The 24,474-nt window shown below is 40.8% G+C and overlaps 1 protein-coding gene and 1 long non-coding RNA gene across 2 annotated transcripts; both read right to left on the reverse strand.

Annotated features, from left to right (window-relative positions):
• Positions 1–7,157: 7,157 nt before the first annotated feature.
• On the reverse strand, positions 7,158–23,345 carry POLR2L (RNA polymerase II, I and III subunit L). Its single transcript, XM_061610073.1, is given in 3 exon segments — positions 7,158–7,669; positions 23,250–23,317; positions 23,319–23,345. Coding segments are annotated over 3 exon segments (204 nt in total). The 3' UTR covers positions 7,158–7,560.
• Positions 11,909–23,243, reverse strand: LOC133376979 (uncharacterized). Its single transcript, XR_009760588.1, has 3 exons — positions 23,150–23,243; positions 13,227–13,366; positions 11,909–12,089 (listed from the first exon to the last, which is right to left on the reverse strand). It is a non-coding gene; the product is annotated as an uncharacterized LOC133376979 (long non-coding RNA).
• Positions 23,346–24,474: the final 1,129 nt, after the last annotated feature.

Consider the following 24,474-nt stretch of genomic DNA (forward strand, 5'->3'; position numbering starts at 1 on the left):
AAGCCCACGTGTTCACCCCAAAGGCTTGACTAGGGCTAGAGTGACTTCTCCAAGGCCATTCAGTCAGGGCACTCAGAGGCATTTCCTGTAGCTGCTGAGAAGGGTTGGAATTCCCTCTGCTGGTAGACTGCCAAAGTTTTTACCACGCTCTGCACTGAATAGTATCCTCAGTTTGAAAACACTCTTGAGCCTGCTTGACATGGAAACATTGGATACACACTGGTAAACTGCATATTCACTGTAACTTGCTGGAGCTCTCTTTGCTCCCTTCCCCCTCACTGTGTGCATTTTGTGTGCACATGCTGTAGGGCAGGGATGCTGCAGAAACTGTGGCTCTCCAGGAGTTGCTAGACTCCAGCTTCCATCAACTTCAGCTAGCATGGGCACAGTCAGAGATAGTGGGAGTGGCAGACCAACAATATCTGGAGGACCATAGTTTCCAATCTCTGCTGTTGGGAGTCTTGAATCCCTGTGGGGTGTACTCACAACAAAGGAAGAAAAAATACCAGTATGGTTCTCACATGTTAAAAGGAATATGAGAATGTATGATATATAGATGTGTATCTTCTAATTCCTTTGTGGTTATGTGAACAGGTTCTTTTTTGCATATACAATTTCTCCTTTTAAGAGGATGGTGAAATTTTGGTTAACATAACAGGCCTGCATTCATTGTCTGAAATATAAGCATCTTCCTTTTAAAGCTTATAGTAAATTACACACTCCAAACTTCTTACACAGGGAAAATGATTTAATCTGATCTTTTACTGGTTTACAGATTAAAATTCCGGCATTGCACGGAAGTGGGTAAACAAACAGCTGCAGCCTATGCTTACTGACCATCTTTGTACACCTTTAAAAAGAAACAGGAGCATGTCCTCTGTGCTAATTACTTTCAGTGCTTAATTGCTGGAATGAAAGTGTTTTCTCTTTCTGTTTGCATATTTAAAATAATGAGAGTCAGATTCTCATCTCAGTACCAAGAAATTGTAACTAATTATTTTGGGACCCATCACATTTCATTTCTCAGGTGCACGCTTTTAGATGTGTTGATTTAACAGTCCCCATTTCACCACTTAGGGGCCAATTCTGTCCTGTTGATATAAAACTGTTTTAGTTTTATTGATTTCAATACGGATTTGAATGCCAGCTAAGCTGATGGCCCTATTGATGTGAGTCGCTCATGTTCAAAGGTTGCCTTCTCCTTAACGCAGTAGGAGCTTGATTCCTCACTAACCCCCTGCTGAATGCTTGTGTCAAGGCACATACCAGCTTGTCTGAGGAATCCTTTTTCAGATAGCTTACTTTTCCTTGTATGATTTTTAATGTAGTTTCTCAGAGGTTTGAGGTGGGAGAAGTCATTTTTACAGCATTGTTTATGGCTGTAACCATTTTTGACACTGGTTCAGATATCTCTGTCCTGCAGGCTTGCACTTGCCTATTCCTTTCTCAGTGTAACTAGTTTGCTGTGATGTATGATCCAGGGAAACTATGTGTGATACCACTGACCAGTTGCCTCCATCCCACAACTGGGAAACAATAGGTTTTGGTTTCTGACTGTGGTTTGGAGGCAAACTATACTCAGTGGCTGGTAACCACAGCTTGCCACATTCAGACACCATGACAAACTATGGTCACCGTTAGCTAAGAAGTGGAGGAAGGCAGCAGCACATGATTGGGGAAGAATGAGCAAGAGCAGGAGCCCACAGCACACTGCTGATGGCCAATCCATAGTCTAGCAAAGACATCTAAACTGGGAAGAACTAGATATTACAAGAAATATGGAACTGTTGTTGTGCTGTACTTCTTTAACTCCTCTTTCTGGTAATGTTCAACCACAACATGTGATGTCATTATATTGTTTTTCCCCTCTCCTGTCACCAGTATAGCCAATTATGTGAAGTGCCAAAAGGCACAGCATAATATCACATCATGTGTTATTTGATATTAATGTCACCAAAAAAGGCAAACACAAAGCAGCAGTAGTTCTGTGTTTTTTGTAATATCTACCTGTCTGTCTGTCTTCTGCCCTTCCTCCCAGTAGGACCCCAGGGAAGCAAACAAAAGCACTAAAAACATTCCAAAACATCATAAAAACAGACTTTAAAATATATTACATCCTTAAAAACATATTAAAAAATATTTTTAAAAAAGGTTTAAAAAATCTTTTAAAAAAAGCTTTAAAAATTCCAATACAGATGCAGACTGGGATAAGGTCTCTATTTAAAAGGGTTGTTGAAAGAGGAAGGTCTTCAATAGGCACCGAAAAGATAACAAATATGGCACCTGTCTAATATTTAAGGGAGGGAATTCTAAACGGTAGGTGCCACTACACTAAAGGTCCATTTCCTATGTTGTGCGGAATGGACCTCCTGATAAGATGGTATCTGCAGGAGGCCCTCACCTGCAGAGTGTAGTGACTGACTGGGTATACAAGGGATAAGATGGTCTTTCAGCTATCCTGGTCCCAAGCTGTATGGGGTTTTGTACACCAAAACCAGAACCTTGAACTTATCCTGGTAGCTAATAGGCAGCCAGTGCAATTCTTTCAGCAGCAGGTTGAAATGTTGACGATACCCCACCCCAATGAAGTTGCACCACAGCAGTTTGCACCAGCTGTAGCTTCTGGACCAACCTCAAGGGCAGACCCACATGGAGCGCATTGCAGTAATCTAGCCTGAGGTTACCAATGTATGGACAACAGTGGTCAGGCTATCCTGGTCCACAAACGGCCACAGCTGTCTTACCAACAGAAGCTGGTAAAAGGCACTCCTAGCCACTGAGGTCACCTGGGCCTCTAGCGACAAGGATGGATCCAGCAGCATCTCCAGACTATGGACCTGACCTAAAGCTACTGGCTTAGATAAAATCTATGCTGGGAAAATAGGTGTTTTTAGTTAAGAAAATTCAACTATATATGCAATCAACTGAGTTGAAACTGAATATGAGTTTGTGGTGGAGAAACATAGAATCATAGAGTTGGAAGGGGCCTTGTAGGCCATCGAGTCCAACGCCCTGCTCACAGCAGGAAATCCACAGCTAGAGCATCTCCCGCAGATAGCTGTCCAGCCTCTGCTTGAAGACATCCAGCGAAGGGGATCCCACCACCTTGCTAGGCAGTCGGTTCCATTGCCAAACTGCCCTTACTGTCAAGAAGTTCCTTCTAATGTCCAATCTGAATCTACGCTCCTGCAACTTAAAACCATTAGACCTAGTCCTACCCTCTGGGGCAAAAGAGAACAAATCTGTACCCTCCTCTATGTGACAGCCCTTCAGGTACTTAAAGAGTGCAATCATGTCACCCCTCAGCCTTCTCTTCACCAGACTGAACATGCCAAGTTCCTTCAACCTTTCCTCATAAGACTTGTTCTCCATACCGGCTATCATCCTCGTCGCCCTCTTCTGAACCCGCTCTAACTTGTCTATATCTTTCTTAAAATGAGGCGCCCAGAACTGAACACAGTATTGCAGATGAGGCCTGACTAATGCAGAATATAGTGGGACTATTACTTCCCTCGACCTGGAAACTATAGCTCTGTTTATGCAGCCCAAAACCGCATTTGCCTTTTTTGCTGCAGCATCACACTGCTAGTTCATGTTCAACTTGCGATCCACTACAACTCCAAGGTCCTTCTCACACGCACTACTGCTAAGCCGGGTATTTCCCATCCTGTACCCGTGCATTTTGTTTTTGTGGTCTAAATGCAGAATCCTGCATTTGTCTTTATTGTATTTCATTTTATTAATTTCAGCCCAATTTTCTAGTCTATCTAGGTCCCTTTGGATTTTATTCCTGTCTTCCATTGTGTTAGCTATCCCTCCCAGTTTCGTATCATCCACAAACTTCATAAGGCTTCCCTCCACCCCATCATCTAAGTCATTGATAAAAATGTTGAAGAGTATCGGCCCCAGGACAGAACCCTGTGGCACTCCACTCGAAACCTCCTTCCAGTCCGAAGCAGAGCCACCGACGACCACTCTTTGAGTACGGTTTTCCAACCAGTTGTGAATCCTCCTGACAGTATTTGACCAGTTTGCTAATCAAAAGGTCGTGGGGGACTTTGTCAAACGCTTTGCTGAAATCTAGATAGATGACATCTACAGCATTTCCACCATCTACTAAGCTAGTGACCCGATCAAAAAAAGAGATTAGTTTGACAGGATTTTTTCTTGACAAACCCATGCTGGCTCCTACTAATCACAGCATTGTCATCTAGATAGTTGCCAATGGACTCTTTTATTATCTGTTCTAATATCTTTCCTGGTATTGAAGTCAGACTGACCGGCCTGTAATTCCCCGGATCTTCTTTTTTACCCTTTTTAAAGAGCGGGACGACGTTTGCCCGTCTCCAGTCCTCCGGCACCTCTCCCGTTCTCCAGGATTTCTCAAAGATGATGGCAAGAGGTTCCAAGAGTACATCAGTAAGTTCCTTCAATACTCAGGGATGCAGTTCATCAGGCCCTGAACAGGATTCAGTCATATCTTAACTCTCAGATCCAATAAGCCAACATGTTCTGAAAGTAGTATTCTGTATTAGGTCCCTCATGGCATGTGGAAGGACTGCTTATTGCTTCCTCCTGGACCAGACACAACATAGTAGCACTGAGGAAGGTGCTTATGTGCTTCTGCCAGGTGCTTTCCCCTTGCATACTCTGGCTGGGTGGCTGGCAGACAAGGGCTTTTTAGATGATTTGTGGTGGAGTGCAGGCAGCTTAGGGAGCTGCAGCAGACTGCTCATGACTGCTGCTTCCATTGTGACAGGTGTATGATAGGCTGGCCAAATGTGGAGTAATGGAAGAAAAGAATAGCAGGGGCGATATCTAGGTTTGATCATGGGAGCCCTGGATGTGTAGCCATTTGGTTATGTCCCGTGCTACCCAACCATTGCTCAAGACTGTAGGACATACATGTGATCTGTAACATAGCATTAAAGAGGGGCACCAGGAAGTGGCTTGCTCTTGATGGGAACCTCGGTGGCAGAGAACCGTAGGACCTAAAGGAGGCCTGGCTTTGTGGCCTCTTAGTACCTACATGGGAATAGAATTCCATTGCCCAATGGCCTCTGTTCTGAGGCTACTATTGTGATCTTGGTGTACTATGGTGATGCACCACTTCAAAGGCAGTCTGAACATCTTTGGTGGGCCAGTGGACAGCTGGATGAAGGAGCCATGGCTGTTGTGGGCAGAGAATGGTATCAATTTTAGTATATTTAATTAATTTCATTTATGAATTGCTCCCCATAAAACATCCCAAAGCCATTAAGAAAAATATTATCAATAATAAAATTAATACAATTTCAGAATTAATATACATACAGATTGGGAAAAGACTCTCACCTTAAAAGGCTTGAATATTCCACCCTATGCTCTTCCTCCATGATTTCTTCTTTCTCCCTTTCCTCTTCTTCTGTAAGGTTACAGCTCTCTCCCCCCACCATGTGCTCATGGCTTTTATACCTTCTTCCTGCCCTTAGGAATCCTACACTCATCAGTCAAAGTGCAATACTGGTAAGGTAGCCATGACAATATGATTATGTTTGCAGTTGTGTGTCTGCATAGGCATGATACTGACTAGCTTGTGAAGGTGCAAACTTTGGCACAGTGGTGGTGGGATAAGAGGGACATAGAAGTGGCCTGTAAAATAATTAAGGATAAAACCAGCACATGCACAAAAGTCAGAAAATGTAGTGCTGAAACTAATATAAAGGCTTCATCTAAGCTGGTACTAAGGAGCTGACAAAACCTTGTTCCCTAAAGATGCAACTTTGGATGGGTAACTTATGCACTCCAGAAACATACAGCCTAAAACAGAATGCTGTTTTTCCAGGCATTTTCCTTGATAATGTGGCAGGCATACAAAACATAAGCTCTTCAACCAACTGTGAAACACAAATGCCAGAATTAATCACTTAATGCCCTTTGCATTAGGATAAAGCATGTGGTTTAAAATACAACAGAGCACTTTTAAATGAGGAACTGCTGAATGCTGGGGGGGAAAAGAACAGTCTCCCGCATCCCAGTAATAAACGAAAAAGGAAGCTTAACTTGTAAAGATTCATGGAACTGATGAGAATAATAATGGCTAGGAGCTTAATAAATTCCCAGATCAGTTTTTTTAAAAAAAGCAAATTGATAAAAAAACCAATTAAAGCAACCCTGGCAAAAGTGGACCCCTTTAAGGATGAAGCTGTGCACACCTAGCTATCTCAGTAACTAAACACATAGCCAGTTTGTCTTCTCTCCAGTGCCCCTCCACCATGTGCAAAGACAAAACACACCAATGTCACGTCTTACCTAGAGGCAAAACTATGTTGGTAGTAAAGCCAATTCTGTCAACATATTTTGGGTACAAAGCCCAAGGATTCTTTTGCAGCATTTATTACATTTGAAGGAACTCAAGGCAGCATACATGACATTGTCAGGTGGCTGTTATGCGATAGCTTGGAGTTGATATGAAGGCAAAACTTCTTGGCATCAAATTAATAGTACGTTTGTGCAGTAGCGGTAAGGTTAAGAACTTTCCTTTTAGTTATTTAGCAAGATGTAGATTTCCTTTCCTCTGTTTTACCAGCAGTAGGAAAGAAAGGACAGACATCCAAGTATTTATTTTCCAACACTGCACAGAGAATGAACAAACAACTGGTTCCAGCACTGATTATGGACCATACAAAATAGGTACAGGCACTACTTTATTATTGCACTGACAAGAAAACGGGCCTTTCACCTTCACTGAGTTATAGAATCTGCTCACTTTCTCTTAACTGTTGGCGCTTACACCACAGCTCTGGAAAACAGACTGCCAGTTTTGCAATGTGACACGTAGAGAAATGGAAGGAAGAAGACTGTGTTAGCAATATACCCTGGTAGCTTTGAAGATGTTCCCTCAGTATGAGTGCAAGAGATTGAGTTTGATGGATAATGCCCCTTCCTCTATTTTTTTTTTAAAGCCACAGACTGGCTTTTCTAAGTAAACAGAATCCATCTTCCATTTTTATTAGTTTTTCATATCACAACCCATGGCACTTGTCACTCAGCTGGATTCCAAGTCCTTAAAATAACTTCATATCATGTAATAGTGTGGATGAACACCAGAGAGGTTATTTTCACATCCCCACCCCCTTAAAATTGATAGAAAGGCTATAAGTAGTGAACAACTGAAAGAGGTTAGCATGCTTTATTCTTTAGTTTCTTGTATAATAGAAGCAGTACAGGATGGAGTACAACCTTACAAAACCACAAACTAGCTGTAACTACAAACTTTATTAAAACTGCTGCTAGTAGCACAAAGTGCAGTTCAAAAAATTCACAATTCCCCAAAATCCATGGGATTCTGATGAACTTCCATCCTGGTTTTAATTAAATCTACAGTCCCAACTGTGGTAAGTGGATTTAATATTTCAGTAATTTCTTCTGAAGAGGTTAGTGGCTAGGGCAATAGTGTGCCCAGAGAGTGAAATCCCTCACCGGACATGATCTGCATATGTAACCACTGTAGCTTAGCTTGAGGATTTCTAGCACCAGGATGGTCCACATGTGAGTTGTATAATACATTCCTTCTGCTATTTATTTCTCCAGAGGGGCATAATTTAGGAGCTTCTCAATCAGATCCACGTGGGCAAGCAGCATTCGCCGACAGCAATATCTCTTCAGACCCAGAGCATCCAAGGCATCACTAAGAACAAACAAGAGTATGTTTTTAAGAAAAGCAGCATGCTAAAACTAGATCCCAGCCAAATAAAGACTTGCCTATGAAATAGCAAGAAGAATTATAGACCCTAGAAACAAGGAAGCAGAGAGGCTAGAGTACCCTGAAGGCTGGCTGACGTTGGAGGTTGTGATCTCCCCCCCCGAAGATCAAGCAAGTAAGACTGCTGTTGTGGTCAAGTACATTTTCTATAAGTTGTACTCTGATCAATTGCTATTTAGTTTTTTTATTCAAGTACATTATAATTATAAACTCATTTCAACAAGACTGAATGGGACAGCCTACACCTTTATTATTCGCCCTTTAAAGCAGATGTAAAACTGTGCCTGAAAAGTGCACAACTTACATGATGGCCTGACTGGCTTACACCTCCCCCCCCCTTTAAAAACAGTTCTGATATTCCTGAAAGGAAATCTCAACCATCTGTCTCTTTATTAAGGTCTGCCTAGCCACAAACAGAGATTTCTGTTTTATTCCAAGAAGCAAGGCTGTAAGGCATGGGAAAAAACCCTGACATACTTGCATGCTGGTAGGCTGGTTGACCAATAGTCAAGAAATCAGAAGAAGCCTAGGACTGGGGAGGGCAGCTATGAGAGAACTAGAAAAGGTGCTCAAATGCAAAGATGTATCACTGAACACTAAAGTCAGGATCATTCAGACCATGGTATTCCTGATCTCTGTGTATGGATGTGAAAGCTGGACAGTGAAAAAAACAGATAAGAGAAAAATCAACTCATTTGAAATGTGGTGTTGGAGGAGAGCTTTGCGCATACCATGGACTGCAAAAAAGACAAATAATTGGGTGTTAGAACAAATTAAACCAGAACTGTCACTAGAAGCTAAAATGATGAAACTGAAATTATCATACTTTGGACACATAATGAGAAGACATGATTCACTAGAAAAGTTAATAATGCTTGGAAAAACAGAAGGAAGTAGAAATAGAGGAAGGCCAAACAAGAGATGGATTGATTCCATCAAGGAAGCCACAGACCTGAACTTACAAGATCTGAACAGGGTGGTCCATGACAGGTGCTCTTGGAGGCCACTGATTCATAGGATTGCTGTAAGTCGTAATTGACTTGAAGGCACATAACAACAACAAACAAACAAACAAGGCCTTTTAGCCTTTTAGCAAGGCATCAAATGCACAAAACACCCTTTCTGCCAGAACTAGACTGAAGGGAAGGAGCTTCCTTCTCTCAAAAGATAAAAAACAACCATTACCTGAAAGCATATCTAGCATTTGCTTTTTTCCATGCCATGCCTGTCTTTAGAGATTCATTGTTCATCATTACAAACACTTCTGGCTTCCAGCAGCCTTCAACAGCCCTTTCTACATTTCCTCTCTCCCAACCACACAATGAGCCCTATTTTCACCACATATCCAGTATGAGAGAACATATATAATGGGGAACCAGATGACAGCAGAGGCTCCAATGTTATTATTATAACTTTATTTATCATCCCACACCCCAAGATCTCATTCAGGTGAATGTCTACAAGGTGTCTATCTGCTTTGCATGCAGGTCTCAGGTTCAATCCCCAGCATCTCCAGGTACGGCTGAGAGAGACCCTGTATGGAATCTTGGAGAGCTGCTGCTAGTCAGTGTAGACAATACTGAGCTAGATGGACCAATGGTCTGACTCTGCATAAGGCAGCTTCCTATGTTCTTCTACAATCTGAAACCATAGCAAAGCAGGGTTCCCAAATGCAGAGAGACAAGTATGCCGAAGCCCCCTTGTGGACATTCAACGCCAAGTGCTAAACAACCCCCCTTCACACATTCACTCACCCTGGTTATATCGCAAGAACAAAGCTAACAAGTCTCCCTCTGGAGAGTTCTTGGGGTTAAGCAAAGGCTGCCAGAGCAAAGAATATAGGGGGCGGGGAGGATGGGACTGCAGGTTGTTGCCAAAGACTGCTAGAAGACTGGTGGCAACAGCGGCAACAACAGCAGATACAGCAAGGAAGTTAGAAAACACTGAAAGCATTCTTTTTTTTTTTTCAATAATTTTTATTCAGATTTTCATAAAACATACAAGACGAAATCATAAAACATTCAAAGACAAAAAACAAAATCAAAAATAGTTAAACAAAAAGAAAAAAAGAAAAAAAAACAAAAATAAAAAATAAAGAGTAAAATATTGACTTCCCATTTGTCAAAGATCAAATCAGTTATAAGTCTATAATATATAACAATCCTGTCTCTTAAGTCATATTATAAAATCACTTTCCTCCAGTAGTTATCTTACTTAATCATAAAATCTCATAAACATTACTTTATTCTTTCCACAAAAAGTCAAAGAGAGGTTTCAATTCTTTAAGAAATATATCTATCAATTTTTTTTTTCCAGATAAGCATATCGATTAATCCATCTCATTACTAATTATGATAATCTTATTGTCATAACCATAGTCAAAATAAACATTTCAATTAATCCATCACATCAGAATCTGTTAGGTTCAGTAATTTCAGTAGCCATTGTTCTATTATCCCTGTTAATTCCATTTTCCATCTTCCATCTTCAGTAGTCTTGTTAAGTCCAGTAATTTCAGTATCCAATCTTCCATTATCAGTATTCCATAATAATCTTGCTGTCAAAGCCATAGTCATATAGTAAGAGTCTGATGGGAATTACCTCTATCCCAAATATTTCCATCTTCCATCTTCGATAGTCCTGTTAAATCCAGTAATTTCAGTGTCCAATCTTCCGATAGTCCTGTTAAATCCAGTAATTTCAGTGTCCAATCTTCCATTATCAGTATTCCATAATAATCTTGCTGTCATAACCATAGTCATACAATAAGAGTCTGATGGGAATTACCTCTATCCCAGATATTATCTTGCCAACCATTCTGAATAGGTTGCTGAAATACTGCTGTAAGATCATATCTCTGTTCTTTTTTTCAAAATGCACTGGCTCATCTCTTGAAAGTTTTTCCATTGTCACATGGCTGCAGTTAATTCCATCCATCACATCATTCCAGTCCAGAAGATTATCCATGCCATTGATAACTTTCTCTCTAGAATCTTCCTTAGTTTCTTCAGAGATAACATTAAATTCCAAACAATAGATTTTATTTCTAAAATCCATAAGCTAACACTGAAAGCATTCTTAAGCAACGGCTGTCTGGTTTGACATACTGGTCTAATGTAAGGCCCACCCTACACACATATACCATAAATGATGCCACAGCAGTTGGACTGGAAGCAGAACAAAGTGGCTGCGATCTTCTCTCCAGGAGCTTGCACATTTGCTTATCTACACTAAGTCATGGTTTGCTTTAACATTAAATGCACACTGGGTCACTGGTTTCTTGGGTTCTGTTCTTGACTTAAAATTCTTGTTGCTTTTTCAGATTCCTTTTCTCTGTTTTTGGATTTAGACTATTTTTAAATTGCAGATTTCAGATTCTTATGTTATTTTTAGCTGCTTTGTTTTATCCTCTTTGTTTTCTCTTCTTTAAGTTATAAAAATGAAATTCTATCTGTATATTTGAAGTAAGTTGGTAAGAGGCCATGAAGTAAGCATGACTAGTCAAAGTCAGATAATTGGTCCTTCCAGTTCAGTTTAGTCTATGCCAGACTTCACTGTTTTCGGACCTGGGAGCCACCTTTAACCTGTTGTCATATAACATTCACATATACTTGCTGCAGCTTTTTGCAATTTGATGCCTTTGGCAAATGCTTTTTGCAATTTGGTGCCTTTTTCTGCTTCAGTGCATGGAAATAGAAAAGGTGCCAAATTAAAGCAGCAGCTAGAAAAAAACTGGCAAGAAAGGAAGATACTTAATAGTGTGCTCCAAATTCTTCCCATGAAATTTGGCTCTGTAGCTTCACCAATCGAGTGTGTGATGTCATATGACATCAGATGATGGACAGGCAGATATGGGCTTTTTTTTGCAAAACCACTTCGCCAGCCAAATGGTCCCACTGCTGCTGTAACAAATGTGATGAATGATCAGTGAGTGGGACAGAAAGTTGGGTGATGGTTTTAGACAGACTCTCATTGGTGATAGCACCCAGTTATCCCCAATATCAGGCTTTGTTATTTAGCCTCAACAGATGCAGCTTCTCTAGCCTCAGCCCAGACCTTTTACATCAGCTGTCTATTAGTTTCTGTCCCCTGTAGTTTCAGGCTTTCAGCAGAGACTGATTAGCTAAGACTGACGCTTTGAGGTAGCAACATTAGAAGAGAAGCTGAGTTTTTCCAAGTTTTATTTATGTACATTTTGATATGCAAGACAGTAATACATTTCCCATCTGAGAATTTTGCTTATGATTTATGCTGAGGTGGTGGTCATTTTCCTTTCCATTATGGATCTAGTGTAATTAACATTCAGTTTGAGATGTGAGCCACTCAGAGATCAAGTAGGTAGAAGCTATAAAACAGAAGCAGAAAACTGATGAGCATAATAAGATGGTGTCTCTTGACCTTAGAGGACTTCAGCACAGGCAGCAGATTTCCACATAAGATAAAATCCTCAGTACAGTGTATGACCTCACAGCTTATTCAAACAACATAAATCAGCCTGTCAAATGTTTTAATAGAAGCTCAACTAACTTTATATTAGTTTTATTTATTTGTTTAGCACACCTAGGCTCCAATCCTGTACACTTACCAGGAAATAAGTCCCAATGAACTCAGTGGGGCTTATTTCTGAGTAGAGACACACAGGACTGTGTTGTTAACTTTCACAAAAAAATTGCTGAAAGATTTAGCACTGGAAAATATTTAAAAATAAATCTCCACACCTCGATATTTATCAACCCATGCTCCATTTTTTAAAAACTCTACAAGTGGTACATATTTAGCTAAACTATTAAGCCTAACTGAATATGCTCTTGAATATTTTCTCCTCCTCCAATATTCTGAATGACTGTCTAAAGAAACTCAATGTAAGAGAAAAGCAGCATTTCCAAATTCAACAGAATCTCTGCATCCTTAGACAAGCAAATTATTCCGTTTAGCTGACCCACTTTTTGCTACAAGAAATGATTTTAACAATAACTGACATATGGATCTACCCTCAACTACTTTGTCAGAAAGTAGTTAGCTAACAGGCAGCTTTGCTGCAAGGGGGAAACTCAAATATGTATTGTCTGCCCACAAAAACATACAAAAACACAAAAACATACAATAAATTGCAAGAGAATTTGATTTATGCCTCAGGCATATGCACTCATTCAGGTGCATTTATCATGCAAATATTGAACTAAAACACTACTTAATCTCAACTTCTAGATCTATAAATTCCAATTCTGCATCTGCAATGAAAAATCGTTAGCAAACCAGCTATGATTAACTGCAACCAGAAACAATGCTACAATGTTAAGAAAAATGGTAGCTACATCCACAAAGAATAATATATGGGCCTTCTCTAGACACTACCTAATCGAGGAACCATGCTTTTCTTGAGCCTTTTCTACTACATAATTTTGATTTTATATTATCTGGCCATTTAATTCCTAATAGGAAAATAGTGTTATAGTAATGTCAAAAGCTGAATTATACCCACCTATAAATGATATAATTACCAGCATTTTTTTAAAAACGTATGAGTGGTTAGCACAACGGGTAAAAATCTACTATTTTACTTGATTCTTTCTTCCTCCCTGTTTAGCAGCTTCAACATGGCACAGTAGAAAGTTCTTCATTCTAGTACATAAAACATCTTTTCATATTATTGAATTTAAATCAAGGGTTCATATCATACAGCCCATAATAAATATTTATTTATTATTTTATTTATTTATTTATTAGATTTATATCTCGCCCTTCCAGCAGGCCAGGGTGGCAAACAAAAGCACTAAAAGCACTCTAAAACATAAAAAAACAGACTTTAAAATATATTACAACAAAACATTCTTAAAAACATTAAAACAACTTTTAAAAAAATCTTTTTTTAAAAAAAAAAGCATTAAAAAGATATTAAAAAGCAATTCCAACACAGAGGCAGACTGGGAAAAGGTCTCTACTTAAAAGACTTGCTGAAAGAGGTTATCTTCAGTAGGCCCAAAAAGATAACAGAGATGGTGCCTGTCTAATATTTAAGGGGAGAGAATTCCAAACGGTAGGTGCCACTACACTACAGGTCTGCTTCCTATGTTGTGCAGAACGGACCTCATGATAAGATGATATCTGCAGGAGGCCCTCACCTGCAGAGCACTGTGATTGACTGGGTATATAAGGGCTAAGACGGTCTTCCAGGTATCCTGGTCTCAAGCTGTATGGGGCTTTGTACACCAAAACCAAAACCAAAACCTTGAACTTAGCTCGGTAGTTAATAGGTATGTGCACCCTTTAACAGCTAATTGGTATTCTGAAAGTTCATTACTATTTAAAACGTCCCATAATAGAATTTCAGTTCCTTTTTAAAGTTTCTAGTACTTGTAACCACTGGGACAAAAGAAGTGTGACAGCAGAAAGCTTAGGTACCAGAAGACATCTACAATTAGCCTTTAATTTGTTATAGGAACTCAGATTTTCTAAGCAATTAAGTGTTCTGGGGACTCAGCAGGAAGATGGGGCCTGTTACTTCCCACTACACTGAGAAAGCCAGAATTGTTTTTGAAAAATAAAACTATGGCTGCAATCCTCTACACACTTACCTGGGAGTAAGCCCTATTGAACTCAGGTTGGCTTACTTCTGAGTAAACATGCACAGGATTGCACTGTTAACAGACATACAAAAGAGCTGTGTTTATGGGAAACATTACATTGAAATACAAAAGATGGGTAAGATGATCAACTGTTCACTGATTTGTTTGCCATGTCAGATGGCAGTGCTCAATAAGAGAAGGAGATGCTTGAATATAAATGCTGAAGGATTGTCTGTGTTGGCATTAGGCCGTACTGCCTAAGGATGTTTTCATCAGGTCTGGAAAGTTACAAGCATGTGTTTTGAGAAGCAGTCTTATCTGCCATGCCTGGCCTGAGAGAGCAGACTTGAAGGTCAGACAGGTTGTCATGGTAATGGGAGATAACAGCTGGGAAAGTTGTAACAGCCAGTTGTTGGTTCTTCTGTTGTCCTTCTGCATCATGCCTCTGACCTGAGAGGCTGTCTTTACTTTTGCTTTTGAAGAGAAATGTGCTGTAGAGCTGGGGGGGGGGGGGGAAACTGCTGAAAAGCCTTAATGTCTTAATAAAGACTCTTACATGATTTAAATGCTCTGAAGAAGTTTCTTGCTCAATGTAACTCCAACATAATGTATGCTGTTTCACGCAACAACGCACACACGCCAACAGGGGTTATGGCCCAGATCCACAGCGCATTACACGGGAGTAAGTTGCTGGTCTGAACGGCAGACGGAGTTCCAGAGAGGGCAGCGTGATTGTGCCAGACGGTGGTGAGCAACATGGCTGTAAACCTGTCTGGGGGAGGCTTGCCGATGGAACGGCTTAATGAAAAGAATTATGGCAGCTGGAAGTCGAGAATGCGGGCTTTGCTAGTAAAAGAAGATTTATGGGAAGCTATTGAAGGTACACCCCCTGCACCCCTTACAGCGGCTTGGACTAGAAACGATGAGCGAGCTCAAGCTTTTATACTTCTGGCTCTATCAGACTCTCAACTGCTACACGTGAGGGATGTTACAAACGCCAAACAGATGTGGGACCGGTTGGAAGGCATTCATGTGCAACAGACTGCGGGATCTAGATTGTGTTTGGCACGGAAGCTTTATCAAATGCACTTCACGGGTGAGTGCGACATGTGTGAGCATCTCACGGAATTCAGACGCCTGTTTGCTGAGCTGACAGACTGAGGCGTCGAACACTCTGAACTTCAGAAGACCTATTTGATCCTGGCTTCGCTTGATGGGACTTGGAATAATATGGTAATGGCTTTCGAAGCCATGCCTGACGGAGGTTTGAACGTTGCGTTTATTGAGGAAAAGCTGACCCAAGAATGGCAGCGGAGACAGGAGGCGAAAAGAGCCGAGTCGATGGAAGCTGTCAGGAGGCAAGAGGTGAAAAATGCCGTGCCGAAGGATAGTAAACAGGAGCAGCAACAAAGGCTGAAGGCTTGTTTTGTTTGCGGAGATCGACGGCATCTCCAGCGGGATTGTCCAGTCAAGCGAAACTCCAGGGACGGAGGCTTGAAGCAAGGCAGTGTGAACTTTGTTTGTAAACAGAAGTCTCAAGATTTAGGTTCTATTAACTGGATTCTTGACAGTGGAGCAAGCCATATATTAATTAAAGACAGACGTTTGTTTTACGTTTCAGAAGAAGTGAAAGACTTTGTTTTACTTGCTGATGGATCGCGTAAGAACGTGGAAGCTCGTGGACTGGTGAAATTTGACAAGCTTGGAATAATGTCAGATTGTTTATTTGTTCCCGAATTGGCTCATAATATTTTGTCAGTGAGCAAACTGGTGAGTTGTAATTATTCAATTTTGTTCCACAAAGACCAATGTTTTGCAATGAGGGGAGATAAAGTGTGCATGCAGGGAAACCTTAATGATTCACAGTATGTAATAAAGAGCAGTCAAGCAGGGTGTGCTGTGTTAAATGCTGAGGCACAGGTACATCAGGGCTGCGTCCATGAATGGCATCAGAGGCTGGGGCATGCAAACCTTGACACGATAAAGAAAACCCCTTTGCACAGTGAAAACATGCGTTTAAGAGACTGTGGACAGATAATGGATTGTGATTCTTGTAATCAAGCTAAAATGACTATTGCACCAATAAACCGGGAGGCTGAGAGAACCACAACAGCTCCCTACCAGCTAGTTCATGTTGATTTATCAGGGCCAATAAATGCTTCACAAGGAGGTGCGAAATTCTTCATGGTACTGGTAGATGATTTTTCAAGATTTTGTCATGTTTTTCTGTTAAAGCATAAAAGTGAAGCTGAGCAGAAGCTGAAACTGTTCATTAAGAGAATCGAAACTCAACATGGCACCACAGTGGGGGCTATACTCTCGGACCAGGGAGGGGAATTCACGAGTAAAGCATTGAGTGACTTCCTTGAGAGTAAGGGAATAAACCAGAATTTCACTGCTCCATTTAGCCCATTTTCCAATGGAACTGCTGAGAGAAAAAATAGGGTGCTTAGGGAAGCAATGAGAGCCATGCTGATGGATTGCAGTTTAGGGAATTCTTTCTGGGCAGAAGCAATTCTTTATGCGAATTACATTCACAACAGGGTGCTATTGGAATGTCTCCTTATGAGAAACTTACTGGCAGAAAGCCTAAAATAGAACACATCCAAAAATTCGGGGCAAGGTGCTGGATCCACATTCCACAGGGAAAAAGGAGGGGCAAGCTTGCGCCCAGAGCACAGCAAGGTTTTGTTTTGGGATTTCAGAATGCATATTTCAGAGTTTGGTGTCCAGAAACACAGCAGTTACTTCTGAGCAGAAGCATTAAAGTCTCAGAAAAGCCTTGGGATCAAAGGCAGACAGTAATTTTTACAGAAACAGGTGGCACACAAACACGAACACCATCACAGACATTTAAGCCAGATCTTGATATTAAAGTGGAAGGTACACAAATTCCTCTCAGAGATGCTTTGAATGAGCTCATTTGTGGGAAACGCAGATCGAAGAAACGTAAAGCTGAGGAAATGGAAGATCCTGGGCACGTGGTGCCAAGCACAAGCACAAATGGGGGGGCAGAGAGAGCCGAAGCCCTGGTTCCTTTAAGACGCTCTACAAGAGCAAATTTAGGCAAACCGCCTGACAGATTTACCGTGGGATTAATAACAAGTCCTGGAATGAATAAAGTTGTAGAAATGGATCCTGATACACTTTATTTGACATGTGTTCAACCAAAGTTTGAGTGAATAAAGTTTTGAACTGTACTGAGATGTAATTTTGAACTGTACTGAACTGAAAATGTATGATGTAATGTACTGAAATGTATTGCAAGATGTATTGTAGAAATGTGTTATTGTTGTAATAGAGTTACAGACATGATGAAAAAGGGGGACTGTTGGCATTAGGCCGTACTGCCTAAGGATGTTTTCATCAGGTCTGGAAATTACAAGCATGTGTTTTGAGAAGCAGTCTTATCTGCCATGCCTGGCCTGAGAGAGCAGACTTGAAGGTCAGACAGGTTGTCATAGTAACGGGAGATAACAGCTGGGAAAGTTGTAACAGCCAGTTGTTGGTTCTTCTGTTGTCCTTCTGCATCATGCCTCTGACCTGAGAGGCTGTCTTTACTTTTGCTTTTGAAGAGAAATGTGCTGTAGAGCTAGAGGGGGGGGGGAAACTGCTGAAAAGCCTTAATGTCTTAATAAAGACTCTTACATGATTTAAATGCTCTGAAGAAGTTTCTTGCTCAACTTAACTCCAACGTAATGTATGCTGTTTCATGCAACAACGCACACACGCCAACAGTCTGTTCTTGCAGATCTTCCTGTGTGGGAGATATTGAAATGCTCTAATTGTGTTCGACATGTACTTCTCATTTTGTCACTATGCTTTATTTGTGAAAAAGTGCTTACAGTTAAATGTTCAGCAATGTAAGACTGCGTCAATCAAATTATCTCTAAATCAACCTAAGCATTGTCCCTTGAATTTCACAGGCAAAGGAATACCACAGTTCTCTATCATTTCAATGGGGTTTGTACACAATTCACCTCTCATTTTCTAATTAGTCACAGTCCTATTTCCTTAGCCATATCCCATACCCTGACAGAAAATGCAACTAAATCCTCTGCAAAATAAAATAAACCAAAGTGGGATGTGTGGCTTGCAGTCAAGCGGTCAAGATGAAGGCATAATTCCGATTTCCCAGGAGGATCCCTACGCCTGTGCAGCCTCTGAGACGAGCTCCGTCTTGGATGAAACTTATCCAGATTAAATTCAGTCAGAAGGCTCTTTTCTGACTGGGAATAATTTCTTCCGGTTAAAGAAGAAACGTGAGATTTCCCACATAGCTTTGTTTTGATTGTTGGAGTCTGGAATTCGTCAGAATTGTCTGTCTTCCAGCAGCTCAGACAGAGCGAGGATTTTTATGCTAGCTCAGCTGGATAAGTGACCCGTTTTTTTTTATACGGACTAACAGGCAAACATCCTCCTGTCTACATTCATCATTTTCTTATCTATACAGCTAAAGAGATTTGTCAAAGTAACAGCAATTGAGATAACCTAGGTGAGGTAAGACTTTCCTTTTTTTATTCACGGAACTAAGGGGGAAGAAAATATAAATAGCTTATCTTTTTTTTATTGCAAAAAGCTGACATGGAAAATAGCATTTTAAAGGTTACAACGGACGGGAGATTTCTGATTGGAAGAGATAAGAAATCTTTTTGATGTATGGCTGGGACTATTTTTTCTGATCTACTTTTTTTTTTTTGACGAATCTGCTCATTCTGTCTGCTACTAGCTATTTCGACGCTGTGAACTAAAGCCGTTCTTACACTTCCGGGCAGATAAGAGATAAGGGCTGTCTAGCGTGTGACGTTAGTTTGTTGGAAAGATTAACTCCTTTGTAACTGGTTAAAGAAATAAGCTGCTCTTTGTTTGGGACATTGAAAATTGAAGGAGTTTTGTTCCTTTGGCTTTAAGAATGACAATTAAGAAGATCATGGATGTACAAGAAGGGACTTTATCTTTAGACATGTTTCAGAAAATAATGAATGGGATTAACTCAATAAAACAAGAACTGAGAAACAATAGACAAGCGTGGAGAATTGAATTTCACGAAATGAGACAGGAGCTGAAAGAAACTCAGGATTCTATGAGAAAGGAGAATAAAGATAGATCTGGAAAACAAAAAAAGGATGAAAGAGAAATTAAAGGCAAGGTTCAAACTATGGAGATTGGCTTAATTATGGACATGAAAAAAGATTTGGATTTCCTGGCTGTGATGGATCCTGGAGACAAATATTACAGTTTGGAATTCAGCGCTGTCCCTGAAGGAATTGAAGAGATTGGAGATAAATATATTATCGGTTCCAAAAAATTCTTGGACTGGAAGGATTTGATGGAACTTGAAATAGAGAAAGTTAACAGAATTAATCCCTGTTTTGTGTCAATGGAAAAACCTTCAAGAGATGTACTAGTGTATCATGTGGAAAAGAGGAACAGAGATGCGGCTTTGCAACAATACTTCAGTGATACGTTTGGATTTGATGGCAAGAAAATATCTGTGATGGAGGAAATTCCTATCAGACTTTTATTATATGACTATGACAGCAAGATTTTTGGGTGCGTAAAGATGGAAGATGGAAGATGGACCCAATATGGATAATGACAGAAGAGCGATTTAAAATTACTGGACTTAGTAGATTTGATGAGTTGGATTAATTGACATGTTTATTTAGAAAAAAAAAATTGATTGACATATATCTCAAGGATTGGAAACTTCTCTTTGACTTTTTGTGGAAGATTAAAATGATATGATGTTAATGAGATTTGAAACCAACTAAGATAACCGTTGGAGGAAGGTGATTTTATAATCTATTAAGAGATAGGTTTGTTATATATTATAGATTTATAGCTGAACTATGACAAATCGGAAGTCAATATTCTTTCTTTTTTATATATATATATATATATATTTCTTTTTGTATTGTACTAGTTATTGATTTGTGTTGTTTTCTTTTTGTATTGTTTTGGTTTTGAAAATTGGAATAAAAATTAATTGGAAAAAAAAAAAAGATGAAGGCATAATTCCACAGTTCTCCTTTGCTCGGGAAAAATAAACCCAAGTTACATAATCCAATTTATATTTGCAAACTAAACATGCTTATGGAAGTTTGTCACATTTTCATAATTCATTTGAAGTGCAGCAAGGAATGGGTTTAACCACAGTTCAACCTTCAACACCGAGCCATGCCGAAGATAAGGAGAAGCATGGTTTAAAATGTATCCAATGCTGAATCTTTTTCAGATAAAATGAAACAGTATGGTACAGTAGGGCCCCACTGGTTCCAGACCCCTGCCGAAAAGTGAAAAACACCAAAAAGCGGATCAGCTGTAGCGTGAGGGTCTGGAACCTTACCCACTGATCGCACAGGAAGAGAAGATCAGCTGTACATCTGATCTTCCCCTCCTCCGGCACGATCAGCTGGAGTGCGGGAGTCTGATCACCCGAGGAGGAAAAGATCAGCTGTAGCGCACTACAGCTGATCTTCCCCTCCTTCGGCGTGATCAGATCGAGTGCAGGAGTCTGATCGTGCCAGAAGAGGAGATCAGCTGTAGTGCTCTACAGCTGATCTTCCACTCCTCCGGCAGGATCAGCTGGAGAGCGGGAAGCTCTAGCCCCCCTTCCAGCTGATCGCCCTGCTGGCGCCGTATTAGCGGAATGCCAAGAAGCGGGGCCCTACTGTAGAATCCTTTCACTCAGTTTTAGAAAAGATAGAGGCAGTGTTGTCGTTGAGCAGGACCCGCGGCAGGCGAGCGGCTGCTCCGCCTGGCAGCTCGGGGCATCGAGCTGCAGGGGCAGAAGAAGAAACGAGCGGAGCGAAAACAGAACACAGGGGATGAAAGCAAATATGGGTCAGCCGGTGTCTCCAACTCTTTTCCTTGTGCTGGTGGGGCTTCTGGGGGAGTCGCTCGGAGTCTTCCCAAACACTGCCAGTATAGGGGGACTTTTCATGAGGAACACGGTCCAGGAGCACAGAGTGTTCCGATTTGTGTTTTCCAGGGGAGTCTATGCCATCTTTGGATTCTATGACCAGATGTCGACGAACACACTGACATCTTTTTGTGGGGTGCTGCACATGTCTTCATCACTCCCAGTTTCCCAACTGATGCTGATGTGCAGTTTGTTATGCAAATGCACCCCGCTCTGAAAGGAACCATCTTGAGCCTTCTGATTTATTACAACTCGGAGAAGTTTGTGCACCTCTATGATACAGAAAGAGGTTTGTGGCATGTCCTTGATAAGCCTAACAACGACTGACCAATACTTGAAAGAGACATGTTAGTAAGGAAACTTAAACATAGACCATTTTTGTATTTAACTTTTGTAAATTGTATTTTGTAAATTGTTTTATTGTTGTATTTTATATTGTATTTGTATATTTGTGCTTTTGTAAGCCGAAAGGGTAAGCCGAACGGTGGGGTATAAATAAATTGTAACAATAATAATAAAAAATCCTTGCTTAGTCCCAAAACTATCCAAAGTATATTTCACACACTACTAGTAGCTTTGGACTGGAAAGCATTATGTTGCCATTTATTTAAATTTCTACATAGCCCTGATCCAGAGCAGTTAAAGGAATGCCTCCTGCATAAGCTATAGTATATGCTGAGGATATCAACTGAGGTCCTGGTTCAGGTGCCACTACGTTGCAGACGTGGAAAGATGGCAATAATAAATAGAACCTTTTCAGTCTCTATACTCTCCTCATGGAACTCTGCCCCAAAGAACCAATAAACTGACAAGACTGAGACACTGTTGGTGAGTGCCTTCTCTGACCAGATGGTGGATGTTCAACCTGTTCTAGATGGGGTTACACTCCCCCTGAAGGAACAGGTTCGTAGCTTGGGGGTTCTTTTCAATCCATTCCTGTCTCTCGAAGTGCAGGTGGCCTCGGTGGCACGGAATGCGTTCTATCACCTTCGGTTGGTAGCCCAGCTACGTCCCTATCTGGAAAGCGACGACCTCGCCTCAGTTGTGCATGCTCTGGTAACCTCTAGATTGGATTACTGCAATGCGCTCTATGTGGGGCTGCCTTTGAAGACAGTTCGGAAACTACAGCTGGTGCAGAACGCGGCTGCTAGACTGCTGACGAAGACTAGGCGGTCCGCACATATAACACCTGCTCTGGCTCGTTTGCACTGGCTGCCTATCCGTTTCCGGGCTAAATTCAAAGTGCTAGTTTTGACTTATAAAGCCTTACATGGCGCAGGACCACAATACCTAGCGGAACGCCTCTCCCGATATGAACCTACCCGTTCACTACGTTCAACATCTAAGGCCCTCCTCCGAGTTCCGACTCACAGGGAAGCTCGGAGGGTTGTAACAAGATCTAGGGCCTTTTCAGTGGCTGCCCCCGAATTATGGAACAGTCTCCCCGATGAGGTTCGCCTGGCGCCTACACTTTTATCTTTTCGGCGCCAGGTGAAAACCTTTTTATTCTCCCAGGCATTTTAATCTATTTTTAAGCTTTTAATGTATATTAGGTTGTTTATTGTTTGGTATTTACGCTCTATTGTTTTGTGATTTTATTGTATTTTATCCTATGTTGTTCACCGCCCTGAGACCCTTCGGGCTGTGGGCGGTATATAAATTGAATAAAATAAAATAAATAAATAAATAAATCAGACAACAATTATTTTTAGATACCTGGTTTAGGCTGCAGTCCTAAGCCCACTTATCTGGGAGCAAGCCCCAGTGAATTCAGTAGAAATAGTTAGGATTGCAGTCTAGAACATCCCTGAGTGTTTTCTTTTATTATTACTATGGTTCCACACTGATGCCGTTTATAAAAATTGTACCAACACTTATACAATATGAGCACAGGATAAAGAGCTCTATACATACCTTTTTATAAATGAGGCCTAGGTTTCTCCTGCTACAAAAAGTTAATGGACATTTCTGAAAATAGCTGTGAAAACGTAAGTACATGGATGAGAGTGCCTACCCTTCCGTATATTCTGCTTGCAGAAGACCAAGATACGCCTCCCACTTGTTTCCAACTATTTTGCCACAAAGTGAAGCATCTCACAGGTATAATCATTTTACACCTAGGGAAACATTAAACACGGGAAAATGAAACAAAAAGCACATGATATGATGTATTTAGAACTAATTCTACCAAGCAGTCTAAGTCTTTAAGCTGCATTAGTTTCAAAGGAAGATTACTGGATATAGATCTGCCTGAAGCAGGATTACTGGAGTCCTCTTCTCGTGTTCCGCCTGAACACGTCAGGGCAAAAAAGTGTGTATAGGGCAAAGGCATGCATGTTGGCGCTACCCTCAATGTTCCCCACCCCCCGGCAGCTCTTTCTCCAACATTCTTGTATTGAGCTGGAAAGTCAGAAGGGGGCTTCTATGCATGTTGTTCTTGCTCATTGTGGGGAGGCTGAGGTTGGAGCCAACAAGCATAGGACATTGGGGGCAGCACTAGCATGCATGCCCCAGGCCCCTTACACCCTTTTTGTTCTTGTATGTACAATTTAAATTATATGACTTGCATGTATTTAATTCCAAGAACCTTAACTTTTTCTTTTAGAAAACCAAAATTGGTTATAGACATCGTTCAGGAAATAGTAAAATACTGTCAATATTTTGACCAAAGGGTATTTTCCAAATCTCAACTTTGTAGGAGAACAGTTTTGAGTGGAATTGCAAATGTCTCTGGCTTAATCAGGGCTGGCTAAAAGTACATAATGTGCATGCTCATCTGCTGTTTTTTGTTTTGGTCATTTAACTTATAAGCATTATTCAAATCTAGGGGCAAGCAAAAAGGTGAACAAAGCATAAGACTGCAGTAAGCTGCTTTTCAATGTATGAAATATATATTGGAGATACTCTATCAACTCCTCAGTTTGAGTCAGACAGCATGCATGAATGGACCTATGTGGAGCAGTGGCTAGGGTGTGGAGCTTGAATACTGAAGGAATAAGAACCTCACTCCTCTTCTACGATGCACACTTGAGGCTAGACTCCTAGAAGGGGCATCCAAGGCAGAATGGTCAAAGCTGAGAAATCAGACTAAGATGCATCCAAACTCAGAGGAAGGCAATGGTAAACCACCTCTGAAGACCTCTTACCAAGAAAACCCTATGAACAGAGTATCCAAAATGCAACCCAAGATAGTGCTGGAAGATGAGACCCCCAGGTCAGAAGACACTCACTGAGCTACT

The sequence above is a fragment of the Rhineura floridana genome, chromosome 2 (assembly GCF_030035675.1).
Source record: "Rhineura floridana isolate rRhiFlo1 chromosome 2, rRhiFlo1.hap2, whole genome shotgun sequence".
NCBI classification, from domain to species: Eukaryota; Metazoa; Chordata; class Lepidosauria; order Squamata; family Rhineuridae; genus Rhineura; species Rhineura floridana.